Here is a 15,079-nt window from a genome sequence, read left to right as displayed (position 1 = left end):
GCAGTGTGAGTGCAGGCCATCAGGGGAGAGGTGAGGGGGGGCAATTGCACTTCGGCACGGTTCAGGGTAACTATATCTAGTGTAAGTATGCCCTAAGCAACATTTTAGTTACTGAAATACATGTATGTAAAAGTCCCTGGTTTTTTACATATTACATTATAACATATTTTCACATATTTGTTGTTGTTGTTTTTTTGAGAGGTGATCTAATGCAGGTCTATTTTGCAGTTTTATGGACTGACTGACTGACTTTATGGACTCTCATGACAGAAAATTATTAACTGTAATTTTAGATTAGAATGAAATGGCTCTTGATATTTTTCAGTGCACTGCTTAGTAGGGGTGTGACGAGACGCCTACTCCACGAGACGAGACACGAGATTGGGTTCACGAGAACGCGGCAAGACAAGATTTTTACAATATTTTTAAGAAATCTTCAATAATCAATTATTTAAATGAAAATTGTTTTTTATTAGCTATTTTATAACATATTTAGATGCTTTTTTTAATCAACTTGCAAAGAATGTTAAATAACTTCTATTTTAATGAATTCGTTACAGTAAAGGACATGCAAACACTGCAAAATATTTTGCTAATAGCATACGTGAATGGAAAATTGTCATTTTGAATAGCATTTTAAGTATCAGCAAAATATTTGCTAATATATAAATGGAAAATAGATTTTTATTAAACTGAAAAAAATCACAAACTGAAAAACATTTTAGCTGCTTAAAAATTGTAAGAATTTTTTTTATTATTTCTATTTTATTTTATTTTATTTTAATTTTTTTATTTTATTTTAATGAATTCTATGCAGACATGCAAACATTGCTAAATATTTAGCTGTAAACACCACTGACTGGCTTCTCCCCTATTCCTATTTCACATAAGGAATCGAACTTTTTTCCACAAATTTTCCAATATAATTTTTGGTATATCATTTTACATTTTTTAGCTGTGTTACTTTCATTCAGCAAGATTTTATTCATGCCCCCATCCCTATGTCTGAGCTCTGAGTTGTTTTAATGTAATTTGAAACCGAATGCTGACAGCATAAACGTGTTCAGTGATTATGAAGGCGTGTGTCTCCAAAAGTTCACTGTGTGTGTGTGAGGGCACGCTTAGAAATGTGTCTGTGGTCTTTTAGTATCAAACAGCCGTGTATGTGTCTTATCCTGCCGCAAAATACAGCTAAAAGACCTACATGACGGTAAAAGTTTGATTACGGTCTTTACTGTGCACTTCGCTCTTCAGTTATGCGACTGAAATAGAAATACTCAATATGACTGAATTCAATTTATGTTTACGACAATTATGACTTTAAATGCATCTGAAGTGCTATTCTATCGCATGGATATGAAGATAGGGTAATATGTGTGGCTGCAGTTGTAGCCTCTGTTGGACGCAGCAACCCCTGAACCCTGGTAAAAAAAAAGAAAAAAACGATTACGTCACACTCGCCCAAGCAACCAGGTGACAAGCGCAACTCCTGAGCCCAGCCTGGGTTGCCAGGTGTATGCAAAGCACTTGATATGCAGTTTAAATCAAATCCTGCTTTTAATCTTCAGCGCTAAATTCACCCTCATGCCCCATCATAAAATCACAACTCCTGAAACAACTTTTCACCTCGAAGAGAAATCTCGATACGATTTAATCTCACGAGATCTCAGCATACAAGATCATGTCACATCCCTACTGCTTAGGCCGATCTTTAGCTTAAAATATGAAATTGATTAGTATGATTGATTGATTGAGTTAATGCAATCTGATTGTAAAAAAAAAAAACAAGGCAAAAAAAATAATAAAACAGATCTCTTTATCCACATCATTAATTTTCCATTCTTTTTTGCATCAGTGGTTTTCGTGAAGATAGGAGACCTGGTTTATTCAGGGTGTCTTGCATGTAGTCAGATTGCTAAAGACATTCAAAACGAGAGAGAAGAGGGTGGAAGCAGGAAACAGCAGTGGCCGTATCAAAGAGAGGTTAGCGAATGCTGCACACCGGGCTCGCTGCTGTCCCTGGAGCCCCTGCTAGCCTGTTATCACCCTGCCAAGCAGGGGGGCTTTGAAATTGGCACTTTCCTTCATGTGACAATTGTACCTGCTGATAGACCATTAGATTACTTAGCTATTCACTCATTCGCTACCATAGTAACCTTGTGTCGCTTTCCCCTTCATAACAGTGGTTTCGGAGTGCAGTTTTACTCACCCATCCAAGTCTTTTGAAAGTGGTACCATAGCAGTTGTTTAAAATGACCTTTGAAGCCCTGGAATTGGCAATTGCGTAAGTGTGTTTCAGCATGTCTGAAGTTAAAGAAAGTGACAACCCAATCTCATGTCAAACTCAAAATAAAACACATCTGAAATGGCAAGTGAAAGTGTAGAATAAGGTGGAAGTACAGGACCAGATTACTTTCAATTGTATTTTTTAAGGTACTATATCAGCAAACAACTATTTTACACTGCCTTTAAAAATTAAGGCATAAATGAATAAAAGGCATAAAAAAGGCATAAAAAATCTAATAAATATGCATGATTTAAAAAATTCCAAACTGTGCTTTATTGGTAAGCATTTATTTTATGTTCAGATTTTTTCTATTTTATTATATAACTATGTAACATTCTCATTTATTTTAAATATTGCCAACTAAATAACTTGCAAATAAAATTTTGAGCTTGATTTGAAAACAAGTTTGGCTTTGCAGGGAACTGTATGATAACTAATAATGATAATAATCGTATCAAATAGTTTTCCACAGGTTTTTTTTTCATATTATCTATTTTTCTAATTTGTTTTTCTTTTCTGTTTAACATCCTTACATATTTCTTCTTGCACTTGTATGACAAGGCAACTCAGACCACACTGGCAGGCATAAATATATCCATTTGGTGACAGCGCTGGGGTAAAACAACAGAGGACAAACACACGCACACACACAGAAGCTCTCGGCTCATAAGGCAGACCGCACACTCACACTGACCACCGCACAGCCAGTAGCTCCCTCTGTTGACCACTGCTGAACTGCAGACTGAAGGGCTCCTCGGCACACAGCTGCCAACCTGCCTTTGTGTCCCCATCAAGACGCAATACAAGAACACTGCAGCACTCTCATATGACAGGCACACACACACACACACACCTTTCAGTCTACTTTCTATTGTAGGGACTATGAGTTTGAGGAAGCTGAGGCAGAAAGAAGAACACTTATTTCTTCTATTTAAAGCTTGGCTTGATAATAGCAGACTGTAAACAATTTTAAGTTGACGCATAGTGCAGTCTGAATTATATAGTGTCAATTGCAGAAATATACAAAGAAAAAAAGATACAACATATCATAAACAATGGCAAAAAACACTTCTTACAAAACTGTGGAATTACTCAAGTAATTTAATGTGTGTGTTAATGTATGTGTGTATAAACAAGTGTATAATAATAATAATAATAATAATAATAATAATAATAAAATAGTGTTTGAATTAAACAATTTTAAAATGTATTTTGTATTTGTTATATATTCTGTAGTAAATATATTTTGTATTTTAATATGAAGTTATAGTTATATTTATATGTTATATATAAATAGATACATTTAGATGTCCAAATATATATGTCTAAATATATTTATATTAAATATAATATATATAGTTTGAAAAGCGTTTCTCCCCTCAGCCTGAAAGCCATCACTCTGAGGCGCCCTGTCCTGACCCGAGTGGCTACAAATAAGCATCCTGCCTCTTGAATTTATTACAGCCCAATTTTTGACAAGTTGATTTTAAACAACTCCAGCGGCGGGCGCATTGACTGTATGCTCGGCGGCTGGTCTGCTGACATGTGACCTAAGTGAACTTGCCCTCCCCTATTGACTGCCGTGATTGATGCTCCGCCAAGCTAGCCCTGATAATTCTTAGCCACATGTCAACAGCCAGTGACCAAAAGGGTCATCCCTGTCTTTAACATTTCACACACACAAATAAAAAAAGCACACACGCGCTCTCTAGCCCACGTACATGCACACGGAAGCTTACAAAAGGCAGACTGGAGTCTTTTCAAATACATTTTGAGACTTTGCATACCCGTCCTTGCTAGTGCCTAATGTGTTTTGTTTTTTTTACATCTCAGAGCTCGTCTTTCAATCTGCCGGCTTGTGAATTGAATGCTCGTCCGTCTCCTGTGGCAGAGCAGGATTCGGTTTGAAAGCGAGACGCGGCTCGTTGTAAAACACACACCGTCAGAACAATGGAGGCAGAAGCGCTGTGCTAAAACTGCTAATGAAAAAGATGGGCAGCTATTGACACGTATCGACAGCCGCTGCAATCAGCGCAGACTAGTCGTGCATACTTAAGTTCAGATGTATTCAGCGGGGCAGCAGGGATTAAAGGCTGTTAATGACAGCGTGTAGTAGGCTCGATTTTGAATAACTTTAAGGTGTTAAGAGAGCAATGTGGTTATGGTTAAACATAATGTCGTTAGCATGTTGCTCAATTCTCAACAGAAGTTTGGAGCTTGATTTGGGTGTTGCCTGCTCCACGTGGCCCGTGTTTAGGGGGGAACGGCTGTCCATTCAGCACAGATATGGAAATGTGACCTAAAGGGGGGGTCTGTCAAAAGCAGGCGGGCCACTATAATTGAATCAATACATTTGGACACAACACTGCACCCCTGCTATGAAACCCAAATAAAAAATCACATCATCTCTGCATAAAAAAAAAAAAAATCTTTATTTCCTATTCTGAACGTCTGCTTTGATTTGATTCAGTTCTTTAGATCAGTGTTAATTTCGTTGACAAAAAATGTTCGTCTTTATTTATGTGACAAACAAGTTTCTACTAACAAAAACTAAATTAAAATTAAGTGATGATGATGACAACTATAATAATAATAAACTAACATTTTCACTGACTAATAAAAGTGAGACGAGAATGTGATTAAGGGATATATTTTGGTAAATATCCAATCAGAATTAATCATGATACACACACACATTTGAAAAGTAGCTGTTTCACAGTCGACATGGAATACTACATTAGTACTCTACTTATTTAATCAGTGCAATAGCTGATTACCATGTCTTGTAACACCAACTACAACAGTAAAGCCTGGTATAGGCTGACCATGCAAGGTGGAATTAAACTATTTTAAGCTCTTTTAAAGATGTAATGGCTTGAAACCGTTCAACAAACTGGTTAAAAAGACTAGTTGTTTACCACGTTAAAATAATATGTTTGCTAAATAATTGCACAATCCTGCATTTTCAGATGGTTACTGTTCTTACATGTGGTTTGATTGCAGTCACATAATTTGACATCTTACTTATGATATAAATAAGCAATGCATATCTACATTTTTGTCTTCAATGGGAAAGCCATGGTATGTTTTAATGAGACTGTTTTATTTCATTTTAAGTTAGAATATTGTGTATAAATAATTGTGTTCACTATTGTAAATAAACTACACCTTAATTAAAGCAAATATATTTTAGTACACTAAATCTAGAGTAGATTTAGTCGACTGAAGTTTTATCAAATTTAGTTGACTAAAACTAGACTAAAACTAAAATGATTAAGAAGACTAAAATATGACAAAAATTAAAATGGAATGACTAAAACTAAATCAAAATTTGCTGCCAAAATTAACTCTGCTTTTGATGTTTATGTGGCAAGGCCATTATGTGTCAGTCTAACTGGTTTCCTTTTTTTTTTTGTTGACAGTCCCAGCGTGCATCAAATATGAGCACATAAGTGCTGTCTGTCTCAGCATTTGATCTTCGTGAATCCTAATATGGGGAATGTTTGCTGGTCTCATGGGACTTGAGTGAACACAGGTATCCCTCATATCCGTATTCGAACATTACGGCGGTTCCCGTTCCCCTCATTCTCTTCATTGCCGTTTGTAACAGTGCAATTAAAACAGTTTCAAATGGAGCTCAGCTGCCTGTCGTTTCCACGTGGTGCTTTGAAACCGCTGCTTTAGTATTTTTTAATCATGCGCCTTGTTTTTGTGGCGCAAAGACTGCAGAGAGTGTACATTGTTTAAAAGCAGACAGATGAATAAATTAAGCAAATGTAACTTTCGAAGTGTGTGTATATATATGTGTGTGTGTGTGTGCGCGTTGGCCAGTCCAAAACTGAGGAAATAACTGTTATTTCCAAAACTCCTTTGTTAGACCCAGAGCGTCCTTCAGCAATGGCAACACTCACGCATGTAATAAAAATAATCTTCTTGCAGTCTTTTATGCTCATCTGGAAACAAAGTTACGTGATTCTGATCGTTCAAACAGTTTTCCTTTTCTTTTTTTCTGCCCATCTGTTATTCAAAGGGAAACGCCTGAATTTCACTCACTCGTATGTATATGTGCCATATCAAGCTTTTTCTTTCTTTGTGCAGTTTAGAAGTAGATCTTATTTCCCTGAAAGATATTAGTTTTCAGTGAAGTGTGCATTGCATTGATCTGTGCCTCTTTATTGTTGATGTGCATCTCTCATTCCATCTATCTTCCTCCAGACAATGCACCTACTGCCTACCTGAGACTTAATATTTTCCCATACTAATATGAAGTCAAGTAATGGAATGGCAATGACAGTATCTACATTTTATATAATATGCAATATAGTATTATTAATAATAATTTGTGTCATTACTACCAACAACATTAATATATGATATACATTTAGTTTGACTACTTGTTCAGTCAGTAATATATATTTTTTTATATTAGAATGTTTACAAAAGTAAACTTTATATAAATATGGAGTATTTATTTTCACATATTTGTGGTTTTATGAAACGGACTTTATTGAATTCTTCTTTTAAAAAGCAATTTACATTATTAATTTTCAAAATAATCAGTTTGTTTATTTAAAATAATAATTATTAGACTAAAGTACTCCCAACTTCATGTTTATCACCAATATTAAAGTAGTTAACATAATTACATAATTATAATAATATAAGTCAAACAACGCTTTGCATGTGTTGTCCAGTGAATAGGTTTAGTTCTGTTTCCCAGACCCAAGCTGGCATTTTACAGACACGTCTGCCTCCAAAATCCCTGCAAGTTTTGGAATATGAAAGACGGTCAGATGCAATTTCTGTGGCGGCGTGGTGGGGCCGGCACAATGGTTTGTGGGCCGGTGCGGCTCCTGAATTTTCTTATCAGTGGGGAATTGCGGTGTGCTGAGATGCCAGCAATATCTTCCCTGCTGCTGCTGGAAATGCAGCGAGTCGGTGACACGCGAGTAAACATACACATGTACTTGCGAACCGCACGCGCCGGCAGCCTGGATGCCCCGCAAATGTGGCTCAATCATTCTAGAACAAAGGGGTGCCTTTGATCTTTCCTCCGCCTGCTCTGGCTGTATCTGTTAGCAGTGATGTGGTCACAGTAGCGTGTGTCCACTCCCTCACGTCCACATTTGCTCTGATGGGCCGCGGTTATGATGTTGCGGTGCATTTCTATGGCCTTTGATCCCGCTTTTTCTCACTTACTTAAAATGTACGACAATATCCACAACCTGAAAAAGACAAACTCAGTTTTTCCTGACGAAAAACAAACAAACAAAAACAATTATTTGAATTTAAACTTACTAATTGTTTATAACATGTAATGTTAAATGTTCTCCATACAGGTGGAAGGAAGGAACAAATGACGGGTGGATGCAAAGCGAACAGCTTCATTCACAATGTTTTGTATCAACAAAGTGAGCGGTTTTATCTGCGCACTTGACAGCGCGAGCCGATAAGCATTGCTGAGGGAGAGACGCGGGCTGCTTCTTTAAACCTGCTCTAACCCCCACTTTCCCTCTCATTACACCACTCCCCCTCCCTCCTCACTCTCTCTCTCTCTCGCTCGCTCGCGCTTTGTCTTTCCCCTCCCCTCTCTCCCTGCTCCGTCTCTCTGTGGGCGCAGACACTGCCCTGTCTCACTCCAATTGGCTGAGAAGCCACCAATCTGGCGTCCGGGAGGGCCGCGGGGACTGCATATGCAAAGCTCTGCTTCATATTAATGAGCAGCAATCGTGGCTTTAAGTCCTTGATTAGAAGAGTGCAAGAGCTTTTGGTCCCAACTGGCTGTGCCTATAGGCTGTCACCGGGAGAACGGTCCTGTTAATTGCACTGCTCAGTCACGGAAGGGAGAGAGAGGAGGAGGAGGTACAGAGAGAGAGAGAGAGAGAGAGAGGGACAGAAAGAGGAGCGCAGACACAGAGAGAAAGAGAGAGAGAGAAAACTTTAATTTATAGAAGAGGTTTGCTCAAACGATGATCGCAGAGCGCACATGGATTCGGTAGAACTTTCGCTCCCTGAGTGTTTTTCCCTGCACTCCGATCAACAGTAGGTACATTTTCATTTCTTCTACTTCTTGATTGCACTTGTGTGTCCGGCTAGACTGTTTGTTCCTGTCCTGGCAGTGTGCTTGTGTTTATGTGTGCATGTGGTCAGCGTAGTCCTCATCTCAAGGTTGTTTTCGCTGTCAGATAGCAGTTTGGAGCCCAAACGTATATACTAAATGCTGTGACAGCTTATCCACTATTACAGCAATCTGCGTCCGCTTTGACAGTACATAGTGTGTTTTGTGTAAATCATTAGGAGTGTGTTATGGAAAACAACATGATAGAGAGAGTGTCGAGGGAGAGACGAAAGCAACGGGATAGAAGGGAGAAAAGGGTCTTAGGTGGCTTGAATCGCAGACCGGTCGCACAGCATGTGGCCCGCTAAATGTATTAAGACGGTGTGCTGGCTCAGAGAGAGAGAGAGAGAGATAGGGAGAGAGGGAAGGAGGGAGGGATTGAGTTCACTGAGCGAGCGAGTGAGCGGACGGTCCAGGAGCCGGCACAGAGAACAGCTCCTGAGCTTCATATTTATCTCTGTCCTGCTCACTTCTGTCAGCACAGAGCAAGGAAATGGGACTGATTTAGACATCAGCTAGTGTGCTGACAGGTTTATCTAGACTTTTGTTCTGATTTAATTAATAGGTGTTTTATTTAGTTGTGTAAGTAAATCGTGTTTGTGTCAAATCATGTTAGATAAAATTAATTCAGTATTCTATATGAGAAGTGTAACTAAGATAACCATGCTTAATATGTCAGAAATAAATAGTATTAATTAAATAAATTGAGTTTAAAATTGCTGTAAATCATGTTTACGCCTAAAAAAACTGCATTATTTTGTTAATCTTTGCTTTCTAAATTTGAGAAAAATGTGATGTAGCAGAAAAGGATTTGATTAAGGAAACAAGAGAACTATTAACCTCTGCCCTGTGCTGTTTATGAATACTGATAAGAAAAACTGACTGTGAATTGACAACACTTACAGTGGGAAGAAACGAAAAAAAAAAACAATACACATTACGACTGAGAATGGTCAAAAAGATCATAAACAGGTAACCATCTTGGTCTGATTTAAAAAAAAAAAAACTAGCAGCTTAACTTCTGTCTGACAGCTTTTGAAATTCCTTAACACACCTGAAGAACAACACAGTTGTAAAAGTGAATTTATTTAGCGCTGACTTAGTTTTGAAATCTCCTGTGTTGATGAAATGACAGCAGTGGTGTGGATGTGTTGGCACACACCCTGCACAAGATCATTAGATTGACTGGATTATTCAGACCCATGAAAGGAAATTCAGAGATAAGAGTGTCGGTTCATCACAGCCTTTTAGCCATTTGGCGCTCGCTCGCTGTTTGATCTTTATTTTAACACAAATTGACTACTGAGATTCTAATTAGTGTATTAATGATGGTAATAACAACAAGTGCTGGTTTAGCTATTATCATAATTACAGACTCTCACCGGCTGCATGTACATTTACATCTGCACGCTCATTTTAATATTTACATTCACGGTTGGATATATTAGGGAGCGTTTTTGAATGAATTTTTTTTAATTGTATTTCAAATGTAATTGGAAGCTTTATATTTTTGAAAAAGTGTTTAATTTTTGTTGGGATTTTAATTGATCTAATTAGTTTCTTTATATTTGAGTTATTTAAATGCTTACTATATGTTTTATCATCCAAATAAATAATAAAAAACAAGAAATATTCAATTTGTCCAAACATTTTAGTTAATAAAAATAACAATATGGTTGAATGAATTTTAATATCATTTTATACAATAACTAATTTTTTGTGGCAGCTTTCACATATCCACTGTACAGCTGTGATTGTTTAGCGTCTTTTCAGTTTTGTTAAACGAATAAATGAAGACGTTTAGAAGATTTCCACATTTATGTTAAGATCTTCATGTAGCTTGACAAAATTGCCTGCTTTTTTCAATTAATCACATTTCTCATAATGTTTTGCAATTTTCTAGAAAGTTAATATATAAAACATTATATACATTTCTAGAATGTTAATTGTTTGTGTGTGTGTGTGTTTTCATATGTATATATATTTTTAATCAAAAATAAAAGAAAGAAAATACATCAGAGCTTAATGCTTGATATTTTTAATTTCACCAGAAGCAGGCAGTCAGCTTTTTAAAGGCAATGGAGTGTGAATGTCCAGTGGAAGCGCGGGTGTCATGTGTGTAAAATCACTGCTGGACTCTGCAGTGGGCTGAATAGTTGAGCGCAGAATCGTGCAGAAGGTGTCTGAGCGTTCACTCATGCATGTTCAACCTTTTGTCGGATGATTTTAAAACACCGAACCCCCCCTCTCACTCTTTGTGGCCCTTGATGAAAACTTGATTTTACGTTTTCCTTCCACCCGTTCATACTTCTTTCCTCACACAAGAGGCGAATGAAACCCCAGAGGCTGGGATCAGCAGGAATAAAGAGAGATTGTGTAAATTAAATTCCATTTAATCTCCTTATAAAATCATTTACTTAATTCATCTGTCAAATGATGTCAATATGCACAGCGCAGATTTATTTATTCTGCCTCGTGTGTGTGTGTGTGTGCGCGCAAAGAGGCCTTTTGTTGCCGTTCAGCCTTGATTTGGCTCCATCCCATTCCCCTGTGTGAGAGGTGTCGTGGCTCGTCCCGCATGTCTTTCTCTTTCCGTGGCCCCTTGTCGATTACTGTCTGGACACTCTTTGTCTTTACGCTGTCCTGCTTATTGGAGACAGAGCATTGCCACTTCCCCTTATTTGAAGGGGTCTGAGGCATTCCAAGGGTAATTAACTCCAGTTAAAAGAGACCCCCCTCCCTCCCGGCCCCTCCAGCAGCCTGTCATTCAGGAGAAAAGAGAGGCCGGAGGGGGGGCCGTAAGGAAAAAAGGGAAGCTATATTTTTTGCTCTTTTGTTGAAAAGTGCAATAAGTGGCCCGTCGGACGGATGCACACACTCGTGTGAAACGCTCGCACGCAGGTGCCGCACACATGAAAACACACAGAGCGGGAGCCCTGATGATGCACTTGTCAATTTGTGTGATTTATGCATCAATCCATCAGGATTTCTTCCCGAATGAAATGGTGCATTATTTGTTTCTTTATGATAAGTTGAACAGGGGTTTTAACAGAGTTCACACAAGCTGAAACTCCCCCCAAAAAATGAAGCATTAGTGATTAGACCTTTAACGATAAACTCTTTCTTTTAAAATGTATGTCATATCTTGGTTTCCCCTCTGCTCTTGATTTTGTGGATGATTCTGCCTGCTGTGTGCCAGAGAGAGGCAGAGAGCCTGTAGGATACAGTTACAGCAGGTCAATAGGGAGTGTGGTCACTCCAGAAGCAGGAGGGTCCATGAGGGCTAGATAAGGGTGTAAAAATAGTGCTTTTAGCCACTGCGTTTTCCACCGGCTCCCAGCAGACTCACCGTTTGTCTCTCGGTATGCGGATATAGCTTTTCTGATTCTGTTTTCCTTTTCTGTTTAGCTATTTCTCCGAAGATACATTACAGCAAATGAGTGGAAATGATTGTTGATTAAGACAGTCTGTTGGTGATATTAAGAATCTGAAGATGGTTTTCTTTGCGTTAATGAGAGATTCAATTTCTATGTTAAGGGTTGCGTCTTTACAATATGCATGTTTGGAAGGAGCTAAAGTTTCTCCAGCTCTAGTGGTGCAGATCTAGACTGATTTTAGAATCGCTTTTAGCTTCATTGGTCCTCAATGAAATTGTGAAATTGTGGTCTTGTAGCAGAGAAAGGGAAATGAATCGCCCAGCTGGGTGACGGATGACAGTGAAATATTTCTCTGCGCTTTCTCCTGTCATACATCACGTGTGTGTGTGTGTGTGTGCGTGTGTGTGATGAGATCAGTGTGATGCTTACCGTGTAAGGCCAGATTTTTTTTTTGCAGTCAGCTGTAGAGACTTTCCAGACTCCTTCTTTTAGATATTTACATTTTTCTCTCTATTTTCGCATCAGATGAATTTAGTCAGCATTAATTCAGAAGTGCTTTTTCAAATTGTGCATGCAGAAATCTATTTAATTGTTAATTTTCTCTGCTGGATCATTTGTAAAACACCTTTGAGCGTCTGCAGGGACTTAAATATATGTATTAATATCTATATGCACATCCTGAGGCCATTTTTCCTCCTCAAATAAAGCGAAATGATGAAATCCTCAGAGAAACACGCTGCATTAGAAATTCAAATAGGTCTAAATCAAGCCTGTGTACCTGTGTCATATTCTTCAGGACATTCATGTATGTTATCTTGCTGTGTTTGTCTAACATGACTTTTTAAAACCTGTTTAAACATGTCCCCCCCCGGAAACGCTTAGGCAAACAGAAGCTATTGTTTCTTTTTTCATCTCGAATGTGAAATTTTCTTGACTTTGAGTTCCATTCAAACGAGTGTTATTTCCGCCCCGCTGTAGATTATCAAAGCAATCCTGATGGGAGGCTTTTGAACAAATCTGCTTATGTGCGGTAATTTTTCCAGACAGGGTGCGGATGTACCTGACTGCAGCCCATGGCACTGTTTGAACTCGGGGTTAGATGTGCAGTTATATCAGAACCAATCTTTTTTCACATATACTTGGCGGGGGGCAAGAGTCGATCCGTGCATGTTCGTGTGACGTGTCAGACGGGTGCATTTGCGCTTCATAGCTCCGTTCTCCTCTGCTCCCAGCCCCTGTTGCACTGGCGAACGGCTGCATTCCCGTAGAGATCCGCATGCTTCCAGGCTGGAGCGGCCGCACGCGCTCCGTCATATTAAAGCTGACAGTCCATCTGCCGCGTGGCCGGCCACGCTGCCTGTGCTGCCCCTGCGTGAGAGGCCCGCGTTTAATTCCACCTGTCCCATTCTTCAGCCTTCAACCCCCAAAGGTTAAATCACGTGCTCGTCGTCGTACAATAACAAGAAGCCCTGCTGACATGCTTTTAAAAGCACCACTGGTGGCCCCTGTGACACCGTTGTACTAAATGTGCATCATTTAATTGCAAAAGCTTTTATTTGGGAACCTGTTTCAGAAAGTGTAAATGTATGGTTACCATGCATGAGTGTTTAAGCTGTATAATTACTAAAGTATGGATAATCAGCCTGGTTGAGCTGTCAGAAAGGAAGGAGATAGACAGAGAGATATAGGCATGGCATTTACGGTGCATGGAGCGGCCGTTCCTGCATAAGAAAGAATGGCACCTGTCTTATCAATCAGACCCCCACTATTCACAGATGGAATAGCAACACATGAGTGAGTCGCAGAGCATGGCTGCAACACAGAAACACACGCGCACACACACACACACACACACACACACACACACACACACACACTTGGCTTAATTCAGCTCATTGTCCTGCGTGTTAATCCTTGTCCGCATGGATGCAGTACTTAGGCGTTTTGACAGTAGCGTGAAATGGGCTCAGGTAGATCCCTATAGATTCATTCTCTCCTCTAGAAGCGCCTGTTTCTCCCACTGATCTGAAGTGACACTTCATTTTAGCGATTACTCTTGTTTTTACTGTTTGACCAACCTTTAGTTATCTAAAAACAATATTTAGTTTTTAATGTTTTATTTATTTATTTATTTATTTATTTATTTATTTATTTATTTATTTATTTATTTATTTATTTATTTATTTATTATTGTTATTATCATTGTTATTATAATTATAATTATAATAATGATAATAACAATAACAATTATTATTATTATTATTATTATTATTATTATTATTATTATTAACAACAATAATAATTATAACTGTTAGAATTATAATAATTATAACTTATTAATTATATATAATATAATAATTATAACAATATTGCAAAGGATAAGAATTATAACATTTATTTTTAGTAAAAAATGTAAATAAAGCTCAGGTATTTCAGTGTTTGTGTAATATTGATTGCCCTTACCCTGATGTTTTTTTTAAACAATAAATTTAATAAGATACTAATATTATTAATAATAATAATAATAATAACAACAACAATAAAAATGATAATAAAGCAATAAGAATAAAAAAGCAGAAGAATTATAAGGTAATTTTAATTTTGTAAATAATTTGAATATATCTGTTACATCAGTGTTTATATACAGTTTATATGTTTTAATACAAAAGATTGTGTTTTATTTTCTTTAATAGGAAATTATTATTAATATTAGCAGTAGTGTGTGTTTTTTAATGTTTTAAAATTGTGAAAAAGTGTGTAAAGAAGCAAGTAAATGATTAATGGGTTATGCTATAAAAATGTACAAATTAAAGGAAACATTTTCGACTGTGCTCAACAATCCAGCAATCCAGCCCTAATTAATTTCCCTATATTTGACTAAAATATTTTACTGTACGCACTCAGAGACCACGATTACCATGTTATTTACATGCCTGTCACAAATGCTGTTCTGAAATATCAGCCGCACTTTAGCATCTTAGATGAAACAGATCTTTCTTGTTTTCTTAAAGTGTGTGACTGAGATAAGTATGTGTGAGTGTACATGTGCTGTTTGTGTTTATGTGCACGTCTTACTCTGCATGCTTTCTGCTGCTTACTTTGATTTAAACATTTTAAGAGGATCTCTTATTCCACTGAAGAGATTTTATATGACTGAAATGCATGCAAATATGCTTATAAAAAGTATTGCTAATCAACTATTTTACATGCAAACCTTCCTTTCTGATTTCTTTTCAGATGTTTATTATTGTGCCTCTAAAGTCAAAGAGTTTATTGGCTTTTGATGTAAATTTCATC

The 15,079-nt window shown here is 37.6% G+C and overlaps 1 protein-coding gene across 22 annotated transcripts in view; it reads left to right on the top strand.

Moving 5' to 3' along the window:
• The window catches only part of esrrga (estrogen-related receptor gamma a), a 254,433-nt gene that overhangs the window by 138,705 nt on the left and 100,649 nt on the right, over window positions 1-15,079 (top strand). For 5 of the 22 annotated variants that reach the window (XR_015512499.1, XM_087288843.1, XM_087288842.1 and 2 more), the window contains exon 1: window positions 8,049-8,329. The exons of 15 other annotated variants lie outside the window; for them this stretch is intronic. Coding sequence is in view for 4 of the 7 variants with exons in the window: in XM_087288843.1 (XP_087144969.1) it covers window positions 8,274-8,329 (56 nt within the window). In the remaining 3 variants the exon portion in view is untranslated. Of the gene's footprint in view, window positions 1-8,048; window positions 8,334-15,079 lie in introns of those variants that run through there. 2 more of the 22 variants (XM_087288838.1, XM_087288833.1) reach the window with 1 other exon arrangement.

Source organism: Danio rerio, chromosome 17 (assembly GCF_052040795.2).
Source record: "Danio rerio strain M-AB ecotype USA chromosome 17, GRCz13ab, whole genome shotgun sequence".
Classification (NCBI taxonomy): Eukaryota; Metazoa; Chordata; class Actinopteri; order Cypriniformes; family Danionidae; genus Danio; species Danio rerio.
This window is presented reverse-complemented; position numbering and strand designations above follow the sequence as displayed.